The sequence below is a fragment of the Protomyctophum parallelum genome, assembly GCF_964188405.1.
Source record: "Protomyctophum parallelum genome assembly, chromosome: 2".
Classification (NCBI taxonomy): Eukaryota; Metazoa; Chordata; class Actinopteri; order Myctophiformes; family Myctophidae; genus Protomyctophum; species Protomyctophum parallelum.
The window spans coordinates 8,974,584-9,002,357 of NC_139699.1; the positions used below are offsets into that span (position 1 = coordinate 8,974,584).

The 27,774-nt window shown below is 42.7% G+C and overlaps 1 protein-coding gene across 1 annotated transcript; it reads right to left on the bottom strand.

The window, feature by feature from the left end:
* Positions 1-1,895: 1,895 nt before the first annotated feature.
* tpcn2 (two pore segment channel 2) lies at positions 1,896-27,430 on the bottom strand. Its single transcript, XM_083794491.1, has 26 exons — positions 26,934-27,430; positions 21,192-21,247; positions 21,027-21,103; positions 19,288-19,465; positions 18,676-18,792; positions 17,717-17,823; positions 17,367-17,439; positions 15,742-15,841; positions 15,476-15,541; positions 15,285-15,349; positions 14,942-15,033; positions 14,632-14,713; positions 12,854-12,943; positions 12,518-12,637; positions 12,174-12,233; positions 11,471-11,599; positions 10,524-10,573; positions 9,522-9,624; positions 8,141-8,212; positions 7,790-7,860; positions 6,987-7,071; positions 6,409-6,491; positions 3,797-3,878; positions 3,368-3,459; positions 2,557-3,103; positions 1,896-2,522 (listed from the first exon to the last, which is right to left on the bottom strand). Exons 1-25 carry the CDS (start codon positions 27,091-27,093, stop codon positions 3,025-3,027), a joined length of 2,289 nt encoding a protein of 762 aa, XP_083650617.1. The 5' UTR covers positions 27,094-27,430; the 3' UTR covers positions 1,896-2,522; positions 2,557-3,024.
* Positions 27,431-27,774: the final 344 nt, after the last annotated feature.

A 27,774-nucleotide genomic window follows, 5' to 3' on the forward strand; every position in this document is an offset into this window, starting at 1 on the left:
GTGCCTGGATGGTAACCGTAAGGTTGCCAGTTCGAACCCGGGCTCCCCCAGAGTTACTGTCGAAGTGTCCTTGAGCAAGACACTGAACCCCTAATTGCTCCCGATGTGCTAGTTGGTGCCTTGCATGGTTTCCGCTGCCATCGGTGTGTGAATGGGTGAATGTAATGCACAATCTCTGTAAAGCGCCTTGGATAAAGGCGCTATATAAATGCACCATTTACCATTTATATAGGCTCATTCATAGTCTGGGTTTTCGTTGGTGAGGTGACCACCGCTCCGGTGGTCAGGTGACCACCAGAGCTGAAATAATATTGAGCGGTGGTGAGTAAAAACAGAGAGAAGGGCTGTAGCGGTGGTTTGCTCTTCACTTTGCTCTTCATCGTGACGTTATGTTGTAGTTCGGTGGTCACCCCACCACCGAAAATCCAGACTATGAATGAGCCTTATACTGTTTCACGCTACAGAAACAGGAGATATAGCTCCTGCCCTATGTCCCTCATCATGTCTCGGCAAGGCAAGATAACGTGAATGAATTAAGTTATGTAAATAATAATAATAATGTGATAAATTCACATTGTTTCGCAGCAAACCAGTGCTCGTCAGCACTGGTTTGCTGCACCTGGCCGGGCAGCTTTTTCGCACTTCCCTGTTGGCCGGATGTGGCTCCCTCTCCCAGTGCTCGTTGCGCCTCAGTGATGGCTGAGCGTGGGGTGCCCCTCCGGCGTGGACCTGTCTGGGAACAAACCCCCATTCCGAAACACCGCCATTCAGAAACCCGGTTAGGGTTAGGGTTAGGGTTCGGAATGGCGGTGGTTCTGAATGGCGGTGCGTAACCGACTTGTCTATAGCTGGAAGCCTGGAGGAGAGGGGCAGTGACTTGGACAATCACTGCTGACCCGCCAACTGGAGAGTAGTGGTTCGTAGAAGGTCGCCAGTTCGAATCCCCGGACCGGCACGTTAAAAATTACCACCATTGAAGTGCCCTTGAGCAAGGCATTGAACCCCTACCATGAAATGTTCTATGAGCAGGGTGTGGCTGTAAACAAGCATCTCGAGCTTAGTCCACTTCCCTGGGTAAACAAAGAACTTTGCATTGCTTAGCAACCTCTGTTGCAGCACTATCAAGAGGGCACCAAGCAAGCTACACACCGTACAAATGAGCAATACCCCAGAGTCTCCCGAGAGGAGGGGAGGAAGAGAGACTTGATAGGACAGATTCAACGACAACAACTATGACAGTGACACAGACGCAGAGATGGCTCCCTTGTCTCAAGTACACCAGAGTAAGGCCAAGTGTGGACAAGGACGGACACATGCACACCGCACAGACGAACAGTCTGGTGAGACGTAGGAGGACACTAGGCAGGAGGCAAACCATAGTCCTAGAGACCTCTCAGTGCCTGATATCCCCCAAGGCAAGAACACACAAGGCAGAGAGAGCATCCTGCTAGTTCTGGCAGGGGAGAAAGGACAGTGGGCGGGTCCGCGGGGGGGGGGGGGGTTGCCCTGGGCGCGGCGGTCGCTGGGGTGTAGTCAGCACTGGTTTGCTGCACCTGGCTGGCAGGTTTTTCGCACTTCCCTGTTGGCCGGGTGTGGCTCTCTCTCCCGGTGCTGGTTGAGCCTCGGTGATGTCTGCTCGCGGGGCGCCCCTCCGGGATAGCTGGAAGAGCCTGGAGGAGAGGGGCAGTGACTTGGCCATTGGCCAATCACTGCTGACCCGCCAACTGGAGAGTGTAGTGGTTGAGTGTTGAAACACTCTAAAAAGGTTGGAGACCACCTGATGACCTCTCTTCCAGGCCAAGGCATCCATTAGAAATGGATTATATTTGCATGTATTTACAAACAAACATGCCATCACATATAACTGAGAACAAATGTCTACAAATTGTGTGATACATTTATTTACACTCGTTTTGTGGGTTTTCTTTTAAACAACAGCAAGGAGTTTAAAATATTATCCACATTATAATCATTGTCTTATGTTAACTAAGACACTGTAACATATGTAACTGTACCATTTATTGCTATAAAACACCACAGTTACTGCAAATTGTACAGAAAGGGATTCGGGACATATCTGACAAAATAAGTCTTATATTAATTCAATTTCTGAGAGGAGGTAAGAATTACAAGATTAAATCATGTAATTTACATTTTTACATGAAGCCCTTGTCCACTTCTGTAGAATTTACATTTCAATATAAAAAAATCCACTGTTTTGTTTAATCACTGACAAGACTCCAGTTGCATCTTTTAGAATAAAGTAACATTTTACTTTGAAGAATACAATGCATACTGTAGCTACTGTACAATGACAAACAAAACAAACTCCTTGACCAATACATACTATGTGCAGTTTTGTGCACCCAGAAAACAAGGCGTTTGTCTGTGCCTTATATTAGTGCACTATGGTATAACCATTTAAAGGAAAAGGCAGAATTCAGTTAGTCCATGTAGTTCAAAAGAATCACAATTCTGTAACTGCTCCCAATAAATTGAGTCTTCATTACTGCCCTCACAGGCTCTTTGTCAGGTAATTCGTACGCGGTCACTCACGCTCGCTTGACGGTGCCTCACATGTCTTATGAAACCTTCAGGCGGTGCGCCCCCGACGGTGAAATGGAGTGCACCTTTTTCAGTCTGAAAGGTTTTCCAACCGTACTGTGACATATACATTGACTACGAAAATGAACGAGTACAAACCTTTGAATCCTGGTAAACTAACACCACAATTCTTATCTTACAGTGTACAGTCCCTTCAAACATTCGTTAACAAAGAAATCAATTGTATTCATGGATATGCATTGTCCACAATTCCATTGAAAATAAAATTGACTACTTACCGACGTTAAAACGTGTAATAACAATCATAAAAATGACAGTGCATTAAGTTAAAAAGACATAGACATTTGACAGGGCATTGGAGTGTGTGTGTGTGTGTGTGTGTGTGTGTGTGTGTGTGTGTGTGTGTGTGTGTGTGTGTGTGTGTGCGTGCGTGCGTGCGTGCGTGCGTGCGTGCGTGTGTCACCAATGCAAGTGTAAGTGTGGGTGTTGGTGGAGTTGACTAAGTAGTTCCTCTTCTGTTGGCTCTTGAATCTTCTCTCTGTAGAGAAAACAACCAAAGAACAAGCTAAATATTAGTAGTAATGAGTAGTAATTAGGATGTGTTTATCCACTTCTTTGTTTATTAACCCCTCATTTTGAAGGACTGCTATCCAAAGCACCCCATTCAGAATCACCATTTCACAACATTGAATTGGAAAAAACATAAGAGTACTAATAATAGTAATAATAGCACTAAAAGTATTCTGTCTACAATAGTAGTAGAGATTGGACAGGAACAAGCAGTGAGAAAATATCAACGTACTTAAATATGTGCTGGACGGAAGTGTCAAATCTTGTCTTCTCCACATCTGTGATAGAACAGCTGTGACTGCGGTCCCACTTATAAATAAAACTCTATTAGGAAAACAAGGCAGAGGATTTATTATAGGTACAGTGCATGAAGATGTACATAGTATTGTCTAGTGACTCTAGTCTGTCTGTCTGTCCGTCAGTCCGTCCGTCCGTCCATCCTTGTGGTCCTCTGGCATTTTTACTATTGTGATAAAATGAATTATCTTTGGACTCGGAGCCAAGTCAGATTAATGTTCATACAGTAACTGACATCAATTAATGTATACACTGTTAGAGTGAGAATGTGATCGATCTATCCCATGAGCATTGAAGAAAAAGGAACAATAATTATTATTTGTGCAAGCATCTGCTATTAGTGTATAGGAGGAGCCTACTGTACCTCTAAGATGAGCGCCACAAACAAGTTGACCCACATGACTGAAGAGGTGAGCCACCAGCACACAAAGTACACCTTGGACCACCTGGACGAGGGAAGAGAGCAGATACAGATCGTCATAATCCTCAGCAGAAACAACACCTGAATATGAATTATCAACCACTTTCCTGATCCTCATTGCACAAGGGCACAACATGAGGGCAGCAATGAATGCTGGTTGAGTCTCAGTTTGCTGGCTGGTGCCGCTCGCTGCCACCCTCAACATTAGGCAGCGATTCAGAACCGATGCAACCGATGCAGTCACACCAGAACATGCTCTCGACTCCCAGGCTCCAAAACACGCACATTGGACAGAACTTTTCTACACACTGCTGTCCGGGAGCATGAGCATGACCTACCAGAGCATGTAGTTGACTCCATCATCAGACAATGGTCTTCAAGTCTTTAAACGCAGAGTTCATAGACACTGACACTGACACTGAGCTGCAGTGAACCATTTGTTTGGCCAATGGATATGTATCTTATCTTACGTGGCTATTGTTCAAAATTGCATGGAAATAAAAAGAGAGACATCGCATAGGAAGGATGGATGGGGAAGGATCAACATATGGCATGTCAGAACAGATCAGCTCCATATATGGAGATCTAAAGGTTTGAGGTCAGATGTAGAGTTGCTGGCCAATATTGATCACATCAGGGATCTCCATGCCATCCCTGATGATGTAACATGCTCCATCCCTGATGATGTCATGTGATGTCACGTGCCCGACCAACCAACACACTGACGGGAAATGCACGTTAACTGCGACCCTCGGTCGCAACAAATACTTCTGTCCCCACATTATCTCCAAATGTATTTGTTGTAGCCATGAAATTGAGCAGTCTTCTTTATGTTTATGAACAGTTGTCCTTGTTTCCTGTGTTTAAAGCAAAAATCACACCCGTGTGAAGTGAGGGGCGCTAATATATTAAAGTCTAACTCATGTTGATTAGGTGATGTAACGTAAAACGGGCTAGAGCCCCTCAAAAATAGTGAGCTGGACTTCAGAAAAGATTAATCAGGTTGATACAATAGGGGGCATAGTCCATATGAGCATGCAAGGCCAATGCTTGCCTGCAAAGATGCATCCTGGGAATTGTAGGAACATTGAGAAAGGGTTGTCTGTAGGTGTTGATTGTATGGATTGTCGTTTCTATAAACTATGGTGTCCATCAACAATATACTGAAATGCACAACACTGTGATAGTGTAGTGTAGTGTGCCACAAAGTGCTTCATCACAGCAATAAAATAATAAAAACGCCATAAAAAGCAGTAAAAGATTGTTGTCGGCCGTGAAGCCAAGGAAACACCGGTAGTTTGGAAGAGACACAAGCCAACTTCCAAATGCTTGTGGCCGGGAGGTGAGCTCTGCAGAGCGTGCAGTAGCTGTCTCTGCTCTGCTGGCCGTGCAATCTGGCTGCAGGGTGTGTTGTCAGACCTGCTGCTCTCCTCCTCACACTCGTTCTCAACAATAAAATAAATACTGTCTAAAATAATTACAAACCTATTACTAGGCCACACAAATAAACAACACGTTCACATAAGAAACAAAAACACAAGATACCTCCGTTTCCCACAACGCATCGTGTTCTTAATGAGTTCTTAAAAAGGTGCGTTTGTACACACCCACACAAGGAGGACGCACCGCACCAGCGAGGGTCAGTCAGATAAGCAAAGTTCTTTGTTTACCCAGGGAAGTGGACTAAGCTCGAGATGCTTGTTTACAGCCACACCCTGCTCATAGAACATTTCATGGTAGGGGTTCAATGCCTTGCTCAAGGGCACTTCAGTCCGGGGATTCGAACTGGCGACCTTCCGGTATCAAGACCGCTCCGCAAACCGTTCCGCCACCGCTGCCTCAATAATTAGATAATTATGTATGCGCGGAGCGAAGCTCATTTACCGGCCACAAAACATATTCATGTCAAGGACCTCCAATATTTACAACAAGCGACTTCGGCACTAGCCGTGAGGGTGTGTTTATTGACTTTTATAGAGCCTAACTAGAGTCGGGTCGGGGACCATTCCCGAACCAGGAGGACTATAAACAGGAGTGTGAATGGATGGGCCCTTACTCTGAGGTGTATCTGCTGTAGGCTTACTCTGAGGTGTATCTATCTTACTCTGAGGTGTATCTGTATGCTGTAGGCTTACTCTGAGGTGTATCTGCTGTAGGCTTACTCTGAGGTGTATCTATCTTACTCTGAGGTGTATCTGTATGCTGTAGGCTTACTCTGAGGTGTATCTGCTGTAGGCTTACTCTGAGGTGTATCTATCTTACTCTGAGGTGTATCTGTATGCTGTAGGCTTACTCTGAGGTGTATCTGCTGTAGGCTTACTCTGAGGTGTATCTATCTTACTCTGAGGTGTATCTGTATGCTGTAGGCTTACTCTGAGGTGTATCTATCTTACTCTGAGGTGTATCTGTATGCTGTAGGCTTACTCTGAGGTGTATCTGCTGTAGGCTTACTCTGAGGTGTATCTATCTTACTCTGAGGTGTATCTGTATGCTGTAGGCTTACTCTGAGGTGTATCTATCTTACTCTGAGGTGTATCTGTATGCTGTAGGCTTACTCTGAGGTGTATCTGCTGTAGGCTTCCAAGAAGGCCTGCCAGTTGTTGACCACCATGACGTCGTAGAGCAGAATGATGGCTGCCTGGAGACACAGATGAGAAGACCAGTGTTCATTTTGACAGCAAAGTCTGATTTAGTTTTAGTCATAGTCTTTTGAATCAAAATTTATATTTTATTCACCTGGAATGTTTTAGTTTCAGTATAGTTTCAGTCGACTAAATATCATAAGATTTTAGGTCAACTAAATATACAGTTATTTCTGATTTTACTGGTTGCATGCTGAAAATAGCTGATCTGCTATTTTAAGAGTGTAACACCTGAGTGCAACCAAACATACAGTACAATGCCTTTAGTTCTACTGGATCTCTTCTCCACTAGTCCCTCCATAACATTTTATCTAGTGCTTATTTGCTAATTTAGTCTTTGTCATAATAGTTTAGTTTTTATTTCGTTTTCATCTGTGAAAAAAGGTAGTAGACGAAAATGTACATGCACATGACAGGGCATTGAGAGCCCAACAAAAACAAACAGATACAAAAAATAGCTAAATGAAGGGTTCATTTGTTCAGTCACTCACGGCAAAGTCATCAAAGTTGTTGGGCCAGTAGCCCAATTGTTCATAAGTCCCACACTCCGTGCTGTAGTTAGAGGCCTCCATTACACTAGTGAAACACAAAAACACATACTCTGAAACACAGGTTTTACAGGTTGACAAGACAAGACAAAGTTAAACATACACCAGCCGACAGGTCTATTTCCCTGAAACCGGTTTTGCCGGTTTTTTGTTGAAAACAAAGGCGACTTGCCGTTCCCTAGTACAGGGGTGAGCCCGGGGGCTGCCAATGTAAATGTTGAGTTTTTTCTATCTGCATTGAATTGACTGGGCCTGGTCGCTATGCTTCTGGAGGAGAGTCGTGAAAATCTGACATACCACTTCCCAATGCATTCTGTACCTCTTTCACTAATAGTATGTATGTATACTACTATAATCATGTATTTGGAAAGTGAAGGATCGCACTCACAAGATCTGTGAGTTTTTATTTCTCCATATGCACTAGAAATGAACAAATGTTTCTATAGGCATATTCAGAAATAAAAACTCACTGATCTGGTCACTCTGAAACGAGAGGAGAGGAGAGGAGAGGAGAGGAGAGGAGAGGAGAGGAGAGGAGAGGAGAGGAGAGGAGAGGAGAGGAGAGGAGAGGAGAGGAGAGGAGAGGAGAGGAGAGGAGAGGAGAGGAGAGGAGAGGAGAGGAGAGGAGAGGAGAGGAGAGGAGAGGAGAGGAGAGGAGAGGAGAGGAGAGGAGAGGAGAGGAGAGGAGAAAAGAGAAGGATCAATGTACTGCAGTAATCAATGCTATGTTCAGTATATTAGTATACCTCATTGGTGGGGGTTTGATGGCTCCCTCAAAAAGCCATATTCCAAAAACTGCATACGCATAGTAGACCACCTGCAGTATGAGAGAATAGTAGGAGAATAGCTTTCTTATTACGTGTACAGACTGTAAAAACAACATAGTCATATGTATTTGAATCAACTAATTCAAATACAAGTGACATTGACAATATAGCCTATCTACAAGTTCAAAATGCGTTGCGTTGTGACTTGTGCGCTTGTATATCTGCTATTTTAACCTAATGTTCACCACCATGACATGACCAAAATAAAGCTTGTGGTTCATTTGCTTCAAATGGTGTATATATGTTATTGTTTACGAATAATGTACTCACCACCAGTATTCCTGCAAAGGCGCGGAGGTTTTTCACCAAGTCTAACAGGGTGCTCGCAACTAGAGCCATGAGCTGGAGAAGGAAACAAGCCACCACCACAAGGCAAAAAAACAGCATGAATGTATGTTTATTTGTTTACCAATGATGCACTAGTACGTGGCGACTTGAGCTATCTGCTCTAAGCGAGAAGGCATGATGGTACAGCTGGCTTTAACATGATAATGATCATCAGTAAATACACAAAAACGACACAACATGTCATGGAATAAATACACACATTGGCAATCTGGTTTTTGACGTCCGTAAGAAAAACTATAAGAAAATTGGGATATAGGCTTTGTATCTTATTTGTATAAGAAGTTAAGAGAATCTACATGTCCGCCAATGGGTGTCTCTACAGTCTGGAACGTCGATTTAAAGAGTTGGCAGCGGCCGACCAATTGGAAAAGAACTTGGGAAAATATTTCCCTCTCATCACGAAATTATAACTATCAAATGTTGAATTTCAAATGTATTCAAAGATTCTATTTGACTCCAAGAAAACGGTTCCAACTCCAGCTCTGTACGACACCCATTTGCACCCTATGCAACAATAACAAACTGGGGACGTATATGCACATGATGTGGGAGTGTCCAGATGTCAATAGCTTTTGGTCTAGAGTTTCAGAAGTACTATCTGAGGTCATGGGAACTAGAATTCCCCTCTTGCCTAATATTTTCCTGTTGAATGATGATTCAGCGATTGGGTTGACATTGACAATGCCACGTAGAAGACTCCTGCTCTTAGGACTGACAGCTGCAAAAAAACTGCTCGTCCTAAGATGGAAACCTCCCCATAAACTTGAGATCTCACAATGGATCCTCTCATTAATGGACATGATCTCTCTGGAACTCTCTATAGCTCGATCCAATGGGGCACAAGAAAACACACTTGACGTCTTATCCACAGCACTAGAAAAACTTAAATCATGCCAACGTCCCTGATAACTGTTATTTTCTCCTTTTTAATTTGATTTATCCAATTGTAAAATATCTGTCTCGCCTTATTTACTATTATTATTATTATTATTATTATTATTACTATTATTACTATTATGATTATTTTTTACCCTGTATCTGTTTTGCTGTTCAACCTGTGGGGTGGGAGGGTGGGGGAAACCCCCTTTTTCTTTATTTTAACAAAAAAAAAAAAAAAGGACTATAGGATAACTATTTTTTTATTGAACACAGTAGTGTGGAAACACCTCCCTCCACTACTGACACATATTTAGGAGCATCCACAGTAACTAACCATGTAAGTAGCACTTCATAGCTACACTAACCAGGTGCATTGTGATGGGTGTTCCATCATCATAAGGCATAGACCATGTCATAATAATACCTTGATATCTGGGATGATACGTAGGAAGCGGAAGACAATGAGCATATTGACCAGACGAACCATCTCCCACAGGGACACGTGACTAGCAGATTCTTCTGGATTCCTGTTGATTGAAAATTGTATTAACATTATGCATTATGCAGTTATTATGCAATATGTTGCCCTGTGCTCTTATGTGATGTGTTTGCCATCTTATTGAATACACAGTACAGTAGCATACTTGTCTTGTTAGCTTACTTGACAAAAACGATTATTGTCCTAGCTTATCTTTATATGTGCCACGGTGATGTACCCTTCCAAATTAGACAGAGCCTACAAATACAATAACCACTCACGTTGTAAAAATGTTTCTAAAATATTCCACAGTTCCCCCCCCTAATTTCAAGTAACCTACTTATGGGTCCCCTGACCCCAATTTGAGCCTGCCTTAGACTACTAACCACTGACCAACCACAGACATCCGTCAGTTAGAACACAGCCAACCTGAGATGTTCTCTGACAAAAGCCGGACATGCTGACTTGTGATTCAGACACTCCAGTCGCTGGAATTGTTGATGTAAAATCTGACCATGTCAGACTAGGAGGGGAGGAATAACTTCCTCACTAACATGTTTCCTTGCTTTTTATTAATGAAATGCCACAGCTGTTGGTTATTTCATTTGCATAAACATTATTCTTCATACTTAATGGTAAAACAACTAAAACATACTGTGACAAAACCAAAAGCTCTGTCTATAGCTCTATCTGTAAAATATATAGGCTACATAGTTGCCTACTTGGGTATCTGCTGGTACCATTTTGTTTTGCCATTTCTTTGTTTGCCATTAGTACCCTCTGGTGGACACATTTGCAGACAGAGTGACATACAGTTCATAATACAGATTAGTGTCACTTTGCAAGCACAACAAATAATAATAATCTGTAGAAGTTTTCCAAAGAAGGCTACAAAATAGCATAAAATAAAATAAAACGCATAATAAACTGAAGGATATTTAAACCTACCATTCAGAAAATGGAAGCCTGTAGGTGGCCAGAATTATGATCTGGAAAGTCTAGGGGGAGAAAATGGAAGGAGAGTAATAAATATGAATCTGTATGCCAGAGTGATTAAGATTACTTCAACAAATAACGTATATATGCAAGATATAACTATAAATATGATGTAATTTGTTATTTGGCCTCAGAAATGAGGGGCTGTTCCCACAATATGATCCAGAGCAGATGGGAGGCGGTGGCTCAGGGGTAGAGTGCCTGGATGGTAACCGTAAGGTTGCCAGTTCAAACCCGGGCTCCCCCAGAGTCACTGTCGAAGTGTCCTTGAGCAAGACACTGAACCCCTAATTGCTCCCGATGTGCTAGTTGGTGCCTTGCATGGTTTCCGCTGCCATCGGTGTATGAATGGGTGAATGTAATGCACAATCTCTGTAAAGCGCCTTGGATAAAGGCGCTATATAAATGCACCATTTACCATTTACCATTTTATGTTTACAGTGAATAAAAGTCAAGCACACTGTTGACTGATGACAGACAGTAAAGAGTAAGACACAGTAAATACTTTTACAGTCCCTTTGGATTAAGTTAAATGAACACTGTGAGAACACTGTGAACTGGTGGACATGTTAACCCATTCTGACCTGAGATCAGATTCTAAAAATGTCTTCTCCATCCTGACAGTTTTCTGAAAAAGCTATGTTTCTATGTCAGTCGTTCTTCAATTAAAAAAAAATTGAAGACCTACAAGCTCGTATCGCGCCACTCGGTGGCGCGATATGAGCTTGTAGATCTGCTATTTTTCAATAGCTAAAGCATAACATGATGCTGACACCAAAATGGGTGCCCGTTCAGAATGGGTTTAAGCTCCTCTACATGAAAACAAGATGTGTTTGGAGGATGTAATAGTCATTTGTCCCTCATCCTCTAGAATGGTGTGAATGTAGTGGTAGTGTTACCAGAAGCAGGATGGTGAGGAGGCCATCGAAGATGTTGTTCCTGTAGGACACGTATCCCTTCCAGCCGAAGGCAAAGATCTTCAAGGACATCTCCAACAAATAGCAGAAGATGAAGCAACAGTTGATCACCTGAGCGAGGGTTAATAAGGGTTATCCTCGGTTAACGTGTGATTTAATTAACATGTTCAAAGAGTAAACTGTATAAAGGAAATGAGCAAAATAAAATAAATCATACCGTTTTTGTTGAATCATGGAGGTAATTTCAGCAATGTTGCTCAAATGGTTAGACTGGTTTTAACCACTTTAACCCCCAGGGGTTCGTACTTGGCCTCCTCCCCTTTTTTCTTTTTGAACTGAAATCTCTTAGGCGATCTACAAGCTTACAACGCATCACGCTGCAGCGCTTTTTGAGCTTGTAGATCTGCTATTTTCACATACTGTTATTTAACTTGAACTCTGTAAAGTGACTGTACCTAAACCATTTGAATAGAAGAGATAGCTTCTGTGGCGGGCCGGCCTGGTGGTCCGGACGCCTGAGCTGCTGGTCCGGCTAGGCGCGGGTTCAACCCCCGATTCCAACAACCTGTGCTGGGTGTCGCTCCCCATCTCTCTCCCCCCAATTCCTGTCACCATACTGTGCACTATCCAATAAAAGGCAGAAATGACCGCCCCTCCAACAAAAAAAAGAGAGATAGCTGCCTACCTCCATGTAGTAATCTTTTCTCTCTGCGATGGACTTCTCTGTGTTCATCACCAGTATAGTCTGAAATGCACACGCAAGCATGCACGCGCACGCGCACGCACGCGCACACACACACACACACACACACACACACACACACACACACACACACACACACACACACACACACACACACACACACACACACACACACACACACACAGAGAAAACACAATGTTCGATAGTTGAGTGTCATTTTGTATGGTGTGTAAGTCTATAATCTGTAGGTATATATTCCTGCGTGTGTGTGTGTGTGTGTGTGTGTGTGTGTGTGTGTGTGTGTGTGTGCTACATTGCAGACTTACACATATGCAAATGACATTGATCAGTGCCATGGCGTTGCCCACGAGAGTCACATAGTAATGACTGAAGATCACCTGAAGTTTCTGCAAGACTGGAGACCCATACTGAGGTAGGGGAGGATGCTATTGTGAATGGACACACACACACACACACACACACACACACACACACGCTATAAGTTCATCCACACCACCACTTGATAGGGCTGTCTGTCACGATTATGAAATAGTCTATTTCCACTATTTTTGGAAAATGATTGAACATTACAGTATATGATCATTTTTCGACATAGAAATGATCATGACGATTATGTGAGATATGTGATTATATAAGTTTACCTCTTTAATGCGGTCCTTGTCCAGCTCGTCGAACAACTTCCTGAAGTCCTCCCGCTGCATATAACCAACGTCTGAGTGATTCTGCGCCTCCTGGAAGGAAGAGGTGAACAATCAGCCAGGCCAGGGAGGGAGGGACGTGCACACATAGACATCAAAGGGGGCTTCAGGCCCTGCGCTTTTACCCTGTAAAACAACTGCCCTCTCCAGACCACGAATGCAGCATTTACTACACATCAGAGCCGAAGAGTTTGATCAATCCTCAAGGCTATTTTGGACGATATGGGTCTTTTCTCGAGTCTCACTAGTCTGTGTAGGGTTAGGTCTCTTTGGTGAATTCTTGATCAGTGTTATTATGTCACGCCTCAAGAACAACTACAAAAGAAACCCGATTAGCACTTTTTAACACACCTCTTGGACGGCTGGTGTCTCTCAAGACAGACTGTTGCCTGAGGAACAACAGGGGAGGCGCTGTTTTCCCGAATATTTGATGATGGGATTCTCAGATTGCCGGCGGAGAGGTCCAAAATGTTCGGAATTCCCAGAAAATATGTAATGTAAATGTAAAATGTCCACGAAAATCATCATGGGGGCCTAAAGGGGCCCTGGGAATCTTCATGGGGGCTGTGGCCCCGTGGCCCCCACAGACTCTACGTCATTGCTACACATGGTGGAAGAAATGCAAATGCCACTCCTTTCCATGCTATACCGGAAGGCAGCATTCAGGAGAATAGCTTTTTTCCGAAGTCTCCTGAACTTTGAACGCACCATTTTACGCTGAACAAATGTATTTCTAAATCCATGTCGTACACCACATCTCCAGTAGATAAAGAGTGCTGGGTTACTTGCAGCGCCGAAAATAGCTGATCTACAAGCCCTCAACGTGTTGCGCTGTGAAACGTTGTGAGCTTGTAGATCTGCTATTTTCATTTTTTTTTTTCAAAAGTGCACTTTTACGAGATTTCAGGCCCTGCCTCTCTAACATTCTCTGCACGGCCCTGAGCCAGGCACAAAGCACTGTGAGTGATGCCTTTTACAATTTAGAGAACCGTTTTGAATTCATTACCAAAGCAGTCAAGAAAACACACAACGTTTGGGCCTCTGTGGCCTCAGGTATACTCAGGTATACTCACTCGGTAATCGGTATACTTTTACAGCTTTGGTAATAAATTATGTTGGGAGCATAAAAAACGGTGTGCAGACTGTGCACCTCCTGACCACGAGCCATTTACAGTTTAGGCATTTAGCAGACGCTCTTATCCAGAGTGACTTACAATAAGCAAGACACATATTGTACATCAAATGCAGAGAGACAGTGTAGTGCCTCAGTAAACAAGGATCACAGGTAAACCAAGAAGCTATTGCACCAGTCAATAAAGTAAAAAAAAAAAAAAAAACGTACATTGCAACAAAATGATACCAGGTAAACAATGAACCATATGAGCATTATGTAATACATACAGTATGCTCATATGGTATGTATGTATACATATTATGTATACATAATAACATTGCGGTCAAGACAAACAAGCCTAAGCAACAAAAACATGAGAACAAATGAACAACGTATGTCTGCAGTCTGCACAGGTTCATCTTTTACATTTCCTGAAAAGGAGTGGTTTTGGACATACTGTAAAAGCTTTCCACCCGACAGTCATGATATATAACACAATCGCATAAGAGACCCACATGCCTAAAGGGACACACGTCTCCATAACAAAAAGAAGACATTATTGTGTTAAAGCTATATTGTGTTTTCATGTGGTTGTTGTGACAGTGACCTTGATGATGGCTTGTCTGTAGAAAGACTTCATCTGCACCATTGCCATCACATGCAGCACGGCTTGCACATCCACTCGCTCTCTGGAAGGAGACACAGCACACAGTCAAGATCAAATACACATGTCTACCAGGCCTGTCAGAATTATTACATAATATCCTCTAATCACAATTATTTGTGTTTAGCTTACAACGCGTCACAAAGTGACGCTGTTTTTTTGTCCGCTATTTTTAAGTACTATAAGTATAAAAATAATTAATGTGTAATCGTGACAGCCTTAAATACGTGTGTGCGTGCGTGTGTGAACGTACGCGTCTGCGCGGCTGCCCCCCCGGCAGCTGAGGACTTGAAAGGCAGCCCTGATTCCCAACCGCCTCCTGATGATGGACGTCTGCACTGACATCTGGACCGCACCACAGATAGAAAGACAGACAGGCAGAAGATGGACAGACAGGTAGAAGATGGACAGACAGGTAGTCAAGAAGATAGAATGTAAGATAGATAGGCAGTGAGTCTGACAAACAGATGCCGGGTGCTAGGTAGATTAGTAATAGTAACCATGTATTTTACAAACAATAAATCGTAAGTATCCATCTTATTGGTTGTAACTGAAGTCCTCTCAGTTAGGTTTTCATTAGTATATTTAAGACTCACCAGAAGGTATCCTCTGAATTGATTATAGATGATAGCTGTGAGTAAGTTCATTAGGAAGTAGGTTCCTGGAAGGAAAGATAATACGTCTTCTCAACCTCTGAGTAGAAAAGCTGGATTTCATAGCTTAAATATTCAGGATAGTGTACGTTTTCCATGCTGTGTGTATCCACTGTTAAGTTATTAAGGCTTACCGAATACACTGAACATGACGAAGAAAATGGAGTAAGCTCTGTTTAAGGTGTAGGCAGGAATCATCACTATGACAAGAAGGGAGAAGGAGATTATTTAAAAGAGGGTCACTCAAAGTCTTAAAGCCTTAATATGTAACTTTTCTTTACGAATACATTAAAAATGTTGTCCAATCTGAATGATAGAACAATATGACTTATACAATTAGGGTGGTTGTAATTTGTCTCCCTCCTCTTCTATTGAGAGAGAAGATATGCCGTTGCATTACCATCAGGGTTGTTGGCGGTGGTGAGCAGCACAAGCAGTGATGTGAGGGAAACAGAAAAGTTCCTGAAATACAGCTCCCACTCCCCGTTCTTCTTTGGGTCCTGGATGGAAAAGAAAGGAGGAGTGTGTAACTTTGAAACACTGGGATGCACTCTGCGTGCGTGCGTGCGTGCGTGCGTGCATTTGTGTGTAATTAAAGATGACTACAAAATGACAAAAACTAAATGAGGTTTTATTCAAAGGACTATTATATGACTAAAACACAAAACTATTTATCATGGTTCTCAGGTGTACTGTGTATTTATCATGGTTCTCAGGTGTACTGTGTATTTATCATGGTTCTCAGGTGTACTGTGTATTTATCATGGTTCTCAGGTGTACTGTGTATTTATCATGGTTCTCAGGTGTACTGTGTATTTATCATGGTTCTCAGGTGTACTGTGTATTTATCATGGTTCTCAGGTGTACTGTGTATTTATCATGGTTCTCAGGTGTACTGTGTATTTATCATGGTTCTCAGGTGTACTGTGTATTTATCATGGTTCTCAGGTGTACTGTGTATTTATCATGGTTCTCAGGTGTACTGTGTATTTATCATGGTTCTCAGGTGTACTGTGTATTTATCATGGTTCTCAGGTGTACTGTGTATTTATCATGGTTCTCAGGTGTACTGTGTATTTATCATGGTTCTCAGGTGTACTGTGTATTTATCATGGTTCTCAGGTGTACTGTGTATTTATCATGGTTCTCAGGTGTACTGTGTATTTATCATGGTTCTCAGGTGTACTGTGTATTTATCATGGTTCTCAGGTGTACTGTGTATTTATCATGGTTCTCAGGTGTACTGTGTATTTATCATGGTTCTCAGGTGTACTGTGTATTTATCATGGTTCTCAGGTGTACTGTGTATTTATCATGGTTCTCAGGTGTACTGTGTATTTATCATGGTTCTCAGGTGTACTGTGTATTTATCATGGTTCTCAGGTGTACTGTGTATTTATCATGGTTCTCAGGTGTACTGTGTATTCATCATGGTTCTCAGGTGTACTGTGTATTTATCATGGTTCTCAGGTGAACTGTGTATTTATCATGGTTCTCAGGTGTACTGTGTATTTATCAGGGTTCTCAGGTGTACTGTGTATTTATCATGGTTCTCAGGTGTACTGTGTATTTATCATGGTTCTCAGGTGTACTGTGTATTTATCATGGTTCTCAGGTGTACTGTGTATTTATCATGGTTCTCAGGTGTACTGTGTATTCATCATGGTTCTCAGGTGTACTGTGTATTTATCATGGTTCTCAGGTGTACTGTGTATTCATCATGGTTCTCAGGTGTACTGTGTATTTATCATGGTTCTCAGGTGTACTGTGTATTTATCATGGTTCTCAGGTGTACTGTGTATTTATCATGGTTCTCAGGTGTACTGTGTATTCATCATGGTTCTCAGGTGTACTGTGTATTTATCATGGTTCTCAGGTGTACTGTGTATTTATCATGGTTCTCAGGTGTACTGTGTATTTATCATGGTTCTCAGGTGTACTGTGTATTTATCATGGTTCTCAGGTGTACTGTGTATTTATCATGGTTCTCAGGTGTACTGTGTATTTATCAGGGCGTAACCTCACCTCTGTTTTAGCAAACAACAACATGCCTATCATTGTAAACAAACAGAGATGGAGCGCCAACAGTAGGATCACACTGGGGAGAGAGAGAGAGAGAGAGAGAGAGAGAGAGACAGAGAGAGACAGTAATGAATAATAATAATAATAATAATATTCCATCCTGAGTAACATTTTATCACTGATGAAAGCCAGAGTACAAGGTTTGTTTTGTTGCCATAGTTTCAAAATTCTATTGAAACTAATAATACATATAAATCCTTTGGCATGTGAACATCTATTTTGCGTTAAGGTGTAAATGATGGTGGTATTTACATGAAAAATAATAATAATATCCCTGGCAGTGGGCTGGTTACCTTGCTATCTCAGGCAGGGTCCTCTTGATACACTTCAGTGTCTTCTTCATCAGTGAAGAGTTTTGAAGGAGGAAAAATGGCCTAATGAGCCTCCGTACTCTCAGTTTCTGGTGCAGAAATGTAGAACAAAATTAGTTTTAGACTGTTCTTAGAGTTCTCATAAATAGTACCTTACTAGACAATCACTGTTCTCCCTTTACACCTGCCCCCATACCATATGATGTGCTTCCTGATCCCCATAGCCAATGAGTATTCAATGTACAGTCTATAGACGGTATGCACTTGGATAAAGTGAATGGCAAATTGAGTGACAAAGTGAGTTTAATGTGCTTTATCATAGTTTAATGCAATCAAATTCAAGTTTTCTGTTTGGATGTATGGGCTGTCAAGGCCAGAAATTCGATTTTTGCCAATCAGTAGACGTTCCTACATAACTTCCAGGTTTGATGATGATGTCACGTGCATACCCTCTATTGGAATGAGGATATGAGTGATCTATAGAGGAGTGGCTGAAGGGAACCGCAAGGTTCCCAGTTCCCGGGTTTCCCCAGAGTCAAAGTGCCCTTGAGCAAGACTCTGTCTGAACCCCTAATTGCTCCCGATGAGCAGGTTGGTGCCTTCACTGCCTTGCATGGTTTCGCCGTCATAGATGTATGAATGTGTGCATGAATGGGTGAATGTAATGCACAATCTATGAAAAGCGCCTTGGATAAAGGCACTATATCAATGCATCATTTACCATTTAACCCATTCTGACCTGAGATCAGATTCATACGAGGTTTCCACTGGACACACACACTGGTCTGATTAAAGGATAATGCACTGGGATTATGAGGGGGGAAAGCACGACAGTGAGGTTTTACTTTAATCGTTCATTGGAAATGTTTGTAATTATGAACCAGACCACTATATAAATTCCATTATTTGCTAAACAAATAAAGAAATAAATGTGACCTCACCTCATCACAGACCATGCTGACAGACAACGTCCAATCAATGACAGAGACTGAGATGACCACACAGTAACCGATCAGCCATTTGCTCTTCCTGAACTCCTCCCAGCCAATCAGATAGCTCTGAGGATAGGGCACGTCAAATGAAACCAATTCACAGATCACGAGGTTAACGAAGGAAATGGACGACAAATACTGTTGATGTGGTTTTGAATAATGTATGATGTATGATACTGGTTATATTCAGAGGCGAGGTACAAAAGACAAAACTTAAGCTGAATAATGGTTAGTGGCTGTGTGCATTGGCACTGCCCTCATGATTCAATTCAATTACGATTCACCAGGTAACGATTCGATTCGATTTAATTCTACGATGCATCTCGATGCATCACACTTTTCTATATTACTGCAGAACATGGCAAATATTCAGTCAATACGAGCAGTCAGATATAATGAACAACATATTTAATATAATTATATTATATATAATTATATTTAGACTTCAATTATCGATTATGTCACGTTGCTGCATCGATGCAGAATTGTGCACGGCCGAATGGCGATGACACCACTAACCTTGACAGCTAGGTCCAGGGAGAAGATGATGACACCACTAACCTTGACAGCTAGGTCCAGGGAGAAGATGATGAGGCAGATGATCTCAATGCTCTCCGTTACGCCGCAGGGGGGCTCCCACGCTGGGGTGCGGATCCTGGGGTCTGAGGAGTAGGAGAGAGAGGACGGGCGCTCGACAAAGGCCACCAACAGCACCACTGCAATGGCCATCCCCAGGCCCCTGAGAGGAACACGTTCATGATGGATGGAGATTAGGTTGGTTCAAGGGGGAAAGCATACTATGGTCTGACGGAGCATTGGTTCGAAGGAGCATTGGTCCCGAGGTGCGTTGGGGCTCGGGAGAGGGTTGGGGCTCGGTTTGGGTGTGCTGCCCCGGGGGAGGTTATAGGGTTAGGGTGAGGGTTTGAGGTAGGTTGTCGTTCGGACCAATGCTCCGTCGGACCAAACACATGAACCCGGTTCAAGGGTGTTTTATTGTCATTCCTTTATATTTACAGGAACTAAGAAGCACACAAAGTATTTCACAGTTTGACAGTTATCTGTACCTATCAATCATTGCTGTATATACAGTGTATATTAAATAACAGTGTTAACCCATTCTGACCGGGCACCCATTTTGGTGTTGGCATCATGTTATGCTTTAGCTATTGAAAAATAGCAGATCTACAAGCTCATATCGCGCCACCGAGTGGCGCGATACGAGCTTGTAGGTCTGCTATTTTTGAAAGAAATCGAAGAACGACTGACATTTTTAGAATCTGATCTCAGGTCAGAATGGGTTAATCAGACCAGTGTGTGTCCAGTGGAAACCTCGTGTGAATCTGATCTCAGGTCAGAATGGGTTAAATAGCTCTATATTGCTGTATAGAGTATTTGACTGTTTGTTCAGTAACGGTGGAATCCAAGTCTTTCCAGCTCTTCAGCAAACATGGTGTTCAGGTGAGTTGCCAATGTCAGCCAATCAGGAGAGAGTACCCGTTTATCTGATTCCATTTGATAGAGTTCCATTTCCAGATGTTGTCGTCTCTTTGTTATAACTTCCAATATCACTTTAATATGCAATAAAGTTCCTTTGAATTGAAAACTTTTAATATGTATCCTGTGTGAGTTCTCTGTCGTGACTGGATAAAATTGGTATCCAAACCTGATTTTTTTTTTCTCTATTAGAGACTAACACAATGAACCTCACAGTTTGAAGATTTTCAATATAGCCTCTATATACTGTTTATCTGCAATACATCACAATACCTCTTGTTCCAGGTGGAATTGAAAGGTCTATTTTAAGGTTTTGAGGTAGAAGAATTCAATGCAAGTTGCAAGATTTGATAATCCAATATGACCATCCTTGTCAAAGATTGTCAGTGTTTACGGTAATTAAAGGACAAGGATTTAGGGACAATGCACATTAATGAACATGAATTCAAATCTAAATGTGCCTGAGTTAGCCAGTGTTGGCTAATTTTCACCTTCAGTCCCATGCAGATATAAAATACAGTATTTAACAAAACAAGACTGAACCCAGAAGTATTGAGTAGGCTACTCTGCGGCGCGTTAACGGAAATGTCATCTGTAAAGTCTGACAAGCAAATTCAGCGAGGCTGCGCAAAGGGCAAGTTGGGCAATTACACAGCGTAAACACAGCATACACATACAAAGACACACACGCATGCACACGCACATACACACGCACGCAGCACGCGCACACACACACACACACACACACACACACACACACACACACACAGGTGGGCACGCACACAGCACGCACTGCGCTTACTTACCATTGGCATAACCTTGAATAGTACCATCGATAGAGGCGGAGTGAGCGGACATCTACACGGTGATTGATTGACCGATACTATATAAAACACAAAACAACAAGTGATTACTTTTACCTCACAAAAATGGAAAAATCTAGCAGTTGTTTATATCATGAATCATCTCACCTGTATGGCGTCCTCGATGAAGACCACGGCTTGCTGGATGTATAGGGCCTCATCTTCTATGGATAAGAACAGCAGAAGCATGACCATCAGATAGGGTTTCAGTAAGGGAGGCAAAAGAGACCTTCTCAGTCCCTTGTCTCAGAGACTGAGACGCGGTATGCTGTGTGTGGGACTATTTTGACTTCACACACATATATGAGGCCTATTGTGTACAATAGAATATACATTATGCACCTGAGTGGAATAAATATTTGTGGACACCTGGGGGCAAGTAGTTGGCTATGTTTAGCTTCAGGAGTCAGACAGTTCAACAGATAGTGTTGTGCACATGCATATCTGTCACTGGTGAAAACGTATAAAAAAGCAAGAGTCCACACAAACAGCTCGATACCGTATATCGGATGGAAACATCATATGTCCAAAACTGTTGGCATATGTAAGCTCAAAACACGGCACGAGCTTGTGGATCTACAACTTTGGATACTTTTGTGTGATGCTGTAGTATGATCAATTAGTTAACCAAAAGTTAGAAAATGGAGATAAAAGGTTGGCAGATTTTGCACAGTCCGTCCGTCCGTCCGTCCGTCCGTCCGTCCGCCCGCCCGCCCGCCTGCCATGGACTAGATCTATTCAGGAAAGCCTTCTCATAATTGTAATGTATGTTTAGATCTGTCACTTGACACCTGCAATGTTTTTAAATCTTTCTTAGTTTAATAATTGTTTATGACCTAATCTCTTGTTTAGCACTTTACTCCCTTAGGCCTCTCTTAAATCTGTTTTATCTTATTGTCTCCACCAGGCCGAAGGCATGGGGGGAGAGTATGTTTTGCACTCCGTCCGTGTGTCCGTCCGTCCGTGTGTGTGTGTGTGTGTGTGTGTGTGTGTCCGTGAGCAGCTAATCTCGGCCACCGTTAACCCGGTCGATGCCAAATTTTGCACACACACTCCCTGGATGCCAACGATGAACCTCTGCCCCAAACCTTCCAGAACGGCCTGTTATAGCGCCACCAGGAGGCCGCTTTGTGCAAAACAAGTTTTTGCACAGTACACCTACAGATTTTGTCCAAACATCACGCAAATTGGTACACAGTCTCTCTAGAGCCATTCAACGAAACCGGTCTTTCAGATTTTTTACTTTTGTTGCCCTTTTATCCAACCACCAGATGAAGGCAAGCTGCAATGTCCTACATTCCTATCCTGGTGGAGACCTGTGCCCAGAAGGGCACTTTTTCTAGTTCTTGTATTATTACGCTGCTATGTGATGTTATTAACTGGATCAGTTGAGGACACAGTCATGGACAAGAGTGAAACAGGAACTGCAGGATGACATCAGTCGGGGCGTGCTGCAGCTTGCACAGTGTTAGTTGCCAGGACTCCAGGACTTGATGGTGTCATTAGTTGCATTGAAAATAGCCAATCTACAAGCTCACAAAGCGTCACAGTGAGCTGCCATGTGTATTAGATGTGATATGTATTAGACATAAATAAAAGACCTCAGTCTTGCACATAACAGTAGATAAATATCGGTGCTGTCGGGAGCATAAATCAATGCTATTGAACACCCTTTACTGTCTGTGTGTTGGTTAAAACAATACTGAACCAATGAAAAGTATTAAAAAGTGCTTCGGACAAAACCTCTTAACTCCACTGGATTTTTTGATTGATTGAAATCTTTATTAACAGTTTGTAGAATTTACAGTACATTTTAAGCACAAACTCAATACAAAGACTGTCAACTGTGAGTGGACGACCCAATTAAGCATTACACTTGTTTACAACAGGGTCCACATTGTTCAATTCATCAAAACATTTAAAGACATACAAACATTTAGAGACATACAAATAGACATTTCTCTGTAGGTAAAGAACAGAACAGGAATTCATCATATGGGAAGCAAAAAAGGGAAAAGATACTATATACAGTGAGGGAAAATGGGGTGGGGGGGTGGGGGGGATTCAGATTTTACAGAGGCCAGTTTCGAATTGCAGCCATCCGTAGGTGCCCTTTGAGAGCGGTTTTGAAGGAGTCAAGGGATTCACATGTCTTAATGACTGTTGGTAGGGCGTTCCACATTTTGGTGGCATAGGAGCGAAAAGAATTTAGTCCCTTGTTTGTGCCGAATCTGGGTTGTACATGGTTTGTTGCACTCCCTCTGGTGTTGTGGGTGTGGACTTCGTTTACATTAAGGAAGTATTTAGACAGGTACATGGGTATCTTGGTGGTGTATCGAATCTTGTGGACCAGACCCATTGCAAGATGCTGTACTCTGTCGTCGACCCTAAGCCATCCCAGCCTGTCAAAGTGGGCAGGGGTGAGGTGGGTTCGGGGGGTGAGGCCAAGTAGGAGCCTGACCAGTTTGTTTTGAGAGGTCTGGAGCCTTGTTTTAAGGGCCTTTGAGGTGCTGTGGTACCAAGAGGTGGATGCATAGTCAAAGAAACCTTGTACGAGGGCTCCTGTTAAGGTCTTCAAGGTGTTTTTGCTGACCAGTGAGGAGATCCTGTAAAGGAATCTTGTTCTTTGATTGACTTTTTTGATTACGTTGGTGGCCATTTTATCACCGGAAAGATTGGCCTCCAGGATGGAACCTAGGTAGGTAATTTCATCTTTTCGTGTGATAATATTGTCACCCACTCTAACCAAGAAGCCATCTGCCTTGCTGAGTTTACTATTTGATCCGAAGAGGATGGATTCAGTTTTTCCCAGGTGTAAGGATAGTTTGTTATCAGCGAGCCAGGTGCAGATTCTACCGAGTTCTGGACCCTCAAACTGTATGCTAAAACAGCTAACTCCACCACCTCTCCCCCTCTCTTGACAATAATATAAAATCACAACACCAACTTTGATTCAAAATATATACGGTTTTCTTCATTTACCTGAGAAAGAAAATCTGACAAATAAACATTTTTGAGTTAGGCAGTTTATTCCCAACAGCAGAGAATGGACCCATTCTGACCATTTTGGTGTTGGCATCATGTTATGCTTTAGCTATTGAAAAATAGCAGATCTACAAGCTCATATCGCGCCACCGAGTGGCGCGATACGAGCTTGTAGGTCTGCTATTTTTGTTTTTATCGAAGAACGACTGACATTTTTAGAATCTGATCTAATGTCAGAATGGGTTAATCAGACCAGTGTGTGTCCAGTGGAAAACTCGTATGAATCTGATCTCAGGTCAGAATGGAGTATAAGCACACGGGCATGTGTGATGAAAGCATGTACTACTGTGAGAATGACATGGTGCCAGTGCTCAGTGCCTGCTCAGCAGACTGATGACCTGGATGTGGAAACTGTCCCTGTAAAAGCAGGCTGACAGAGCTCAGTGCCTGCTCAGCAGACTGATGACCTGGATGTGGAAACGGTCCCTGTAAAAGCAGGCTGACAGAGCTCGACTACAATTCCAGAGATAAACTGACAGGATGCAGTAAGAAGGCGGAGTTCTGCAAAAGAAGCACCAGGCAGAGAAAGAGAGAGACGTGTTGATCCTAATGGGGTAGACAAATATACAACACTAAATAGAATAGAATGACTACTGTATGTGTTTCACAGACGTCTGATTCTGATGGCTTTTGTTACTGCCATTTATTGAATGACCATGGATTTTCCCTCCTAGCAGTTACTTAGTTACAGACATGATGAGTCAGCTCTGGCCTGTTTTCCAGAGAGTATACAGTATGTCTCATATCATATACGTCTCACTCCTGCATGTGTCATTTTGTGGTCGGCGCTAATGACAATACAACACCTAAAATGGTTGAAGACCCCAAAAATGGTCTGGCTCTGTGTATAGAACATACTATAACAAAGTGCTATAGTGTGAGGTATAGTCACTCTATTGTACCATTAGACCTTACAGTAAAGCAAACCCACAGTGATTTCGAAAAGGTGCTAAATGATCATCTACAACTTCTCATTTCTATTACTTATTGGAACACAGGTCGTCTGTCTGTACGTGAAGTATCACTGCAGTGTGGTCTAGTATTAATACACTAAATACAGATCTCATCTTGCTACCTAATTCACCTCTGTGCCGTATGCGGCCATATTGTGGAGGTAGTCACACACCACACAAGTCCTCCATCTAACTCCACATTTTGCACACAAATAGCTCAGTGCTCTTCCTGTGACATAGGCTGCTGATGGCTACCAGTTGCACGACGTACAGTAGGCCTACATGAAAAAATGCATCATGACACGCACACACACACACACACACACACACACACACACACACACACACACACACACACACACACACACACACGACAACTGAGCACTAGGGACAACTGGGAACCTGGAAGATTGGACACCTGGATGACTGGGCACCTAGGGACATGTGGGCACCTGGACGGCTGGGCACATGGTTGTAAGGAGGATCTCCTCCATCCACTGGTGCTAAAAACTATTATCTGGAGCGTTTTGATTAATATTATGTATTCCAGCACTTGCACTTCTTCTTGGAACTATCTTCTTTATAGTCTTCTCTTAAGTGGCACAGCATGGATTGGAAACGGTTTGGCATCAGATATGCCTACAGTCTCTCCAAGTTTCCTTTCAACTGGGGGCTGTAGGTGTAAATTACCGATTGAAAAACGACTCTAATAACCAAGTGAATTGTGCTGGTTTAAACACGAAAACTACTGCTACAAAAGCGTAGACTGTAATAACTTAACAACAGTGACGGTACTCTGTTGAATCAAAAACGATGGTTGAGTGTGCTGCACTGGGTATAATGGCGACCTCATGCCTCCTTCATTGTCAATATTATGGCATGTGTACTGTGTGGGCTACAGAAGTCATGGGGGTTACAACCCTGGTGTAAACCCACCTCTTAATGAAAATACCCAGTTTCACTTTTCAAATATTCCTTTTCAAAGAGCAGACTGGATTAAAAGTGTTAATTCGGCTTTTGTAGAGAACCCAGATGCCTTGTGCCAAGTAGCCTACATGGAACAAAAACATTGTGCATGCATTGTCAAGTATGAGGTTCATACAAGGAATTGTATTGGCATATTGGTATCTAGGGATTCTACGAAACCCAACAACAAAGCATCCAATTTCGCAAGACTTCAAAGTACATGATAATGCAACACAATACTTCCCATTCACAACACATAAAATACTCACAGGCTAGCTGACTGCAGACTTTCACTTTGGTCACCAGAGCTATATACTCACAGTCACAAGCAACAGTGTCCATCATAAGAAAATCTCATGGGTTTTCAAGACGTGTGATTATCACAAATTATTATGAATTAATATAGAAAATAGCCAACTTCACACACCCAACAACAGTAAAGGAGTTGTGAGTTTGAAGGCCAGCCTACACCAATGAGTCAATAAGCTAGAGGCATGAGGCATGCCTCTAAGTGACGCTTTAAATAAAGAATATAGCCTAGTGACAAACATCAGCTAACACTGCAATAGTGAATAAGAATTAGCATGTGTGTGAGACAGTCAGTCAGTCAGTCAGTCTAGACAGACACTAGTCAGAGACAGTCAGGAAGGATCGAAGGGGGCTGCTCAAGGATTTACATTATCAACAACAACCAATCGATCCCAATATATTTCTGAACTGTGATAATCCCCACCGGCCGACCCGATATATATTTGCTTTAGGAGAGTGCGATATATTATCAGGCAGCAGAAACGCAGATACCTTTTTACCTGTCCGGACCGGTATGAGACGTAGTAACCTCTCTCTCGACTCCTATAAAATAATTCACCTTGACGACTTGACTTACCCCCTTCGACAGAGCATGCGTCTCGGGCGGCTGAGTAGGACAGACGTCTGGTCCTTGGGGATGATGTTGTCTGTCCTCCATGGTCCCAGCCATGCTCCGAGGATCCGGAGCCGTAGTCTGCCGTCTCGTTGTCCCCGGCCAGTAGACCCTCTGTTTCCATCCAAGACCTCCTAGGCTCTGCTCTGCCTGCCTACCTTCCTTCCTTCGGCAAAACCGAAACCGACCCCGAGATGTCTCAAAACTACAGCGTCCCGCAGCCCAGCCGAGGTGGAGTTAAATCAGAAAAGAGTTTGTATAGGAAAACATAGCCTGGTCTATTAATATAAACATAAACAAACATCTATTTAAGTTACCGGCCGGGTTGAGCGGGTTCGGATCATGTCATGTGTGACTGTCTGAGGCGGGAGCTGTCCCACTGTAGATTTAATTAAAGTTGACTCACTGTCCAGTAGTAGGCTGCCGAGTTCCTGAACTTTTTTTGACGAGCATAGGGCGGCGGGCCGACTAACCTCGAATGGGAAATGTGGTTTTTAGGAAACGTCGTGAGCCACTCCTCCCTCTCTAGTCTCGGCTGTCAGGACTCAAGTATCACTTTACATACACCCCCCGCTGGCTACAGTGCACTGCAGCGCGCCTATTAATGTAGGCTACTATTAAACTGTAGTGCAGTGCACTAAATCTGAGTCAGTGATTGATTGAAATATTTATTAACAGTTTGTAGAATTTCCAGTACATTTTAAGCACAAACTCAATACAAAGACTGTTAACTGTGAGTGGACGACCCAATTAAGCATTACACTTGTTTACAACAGGGTCCACATTGTTCAATTCATCAAAACAT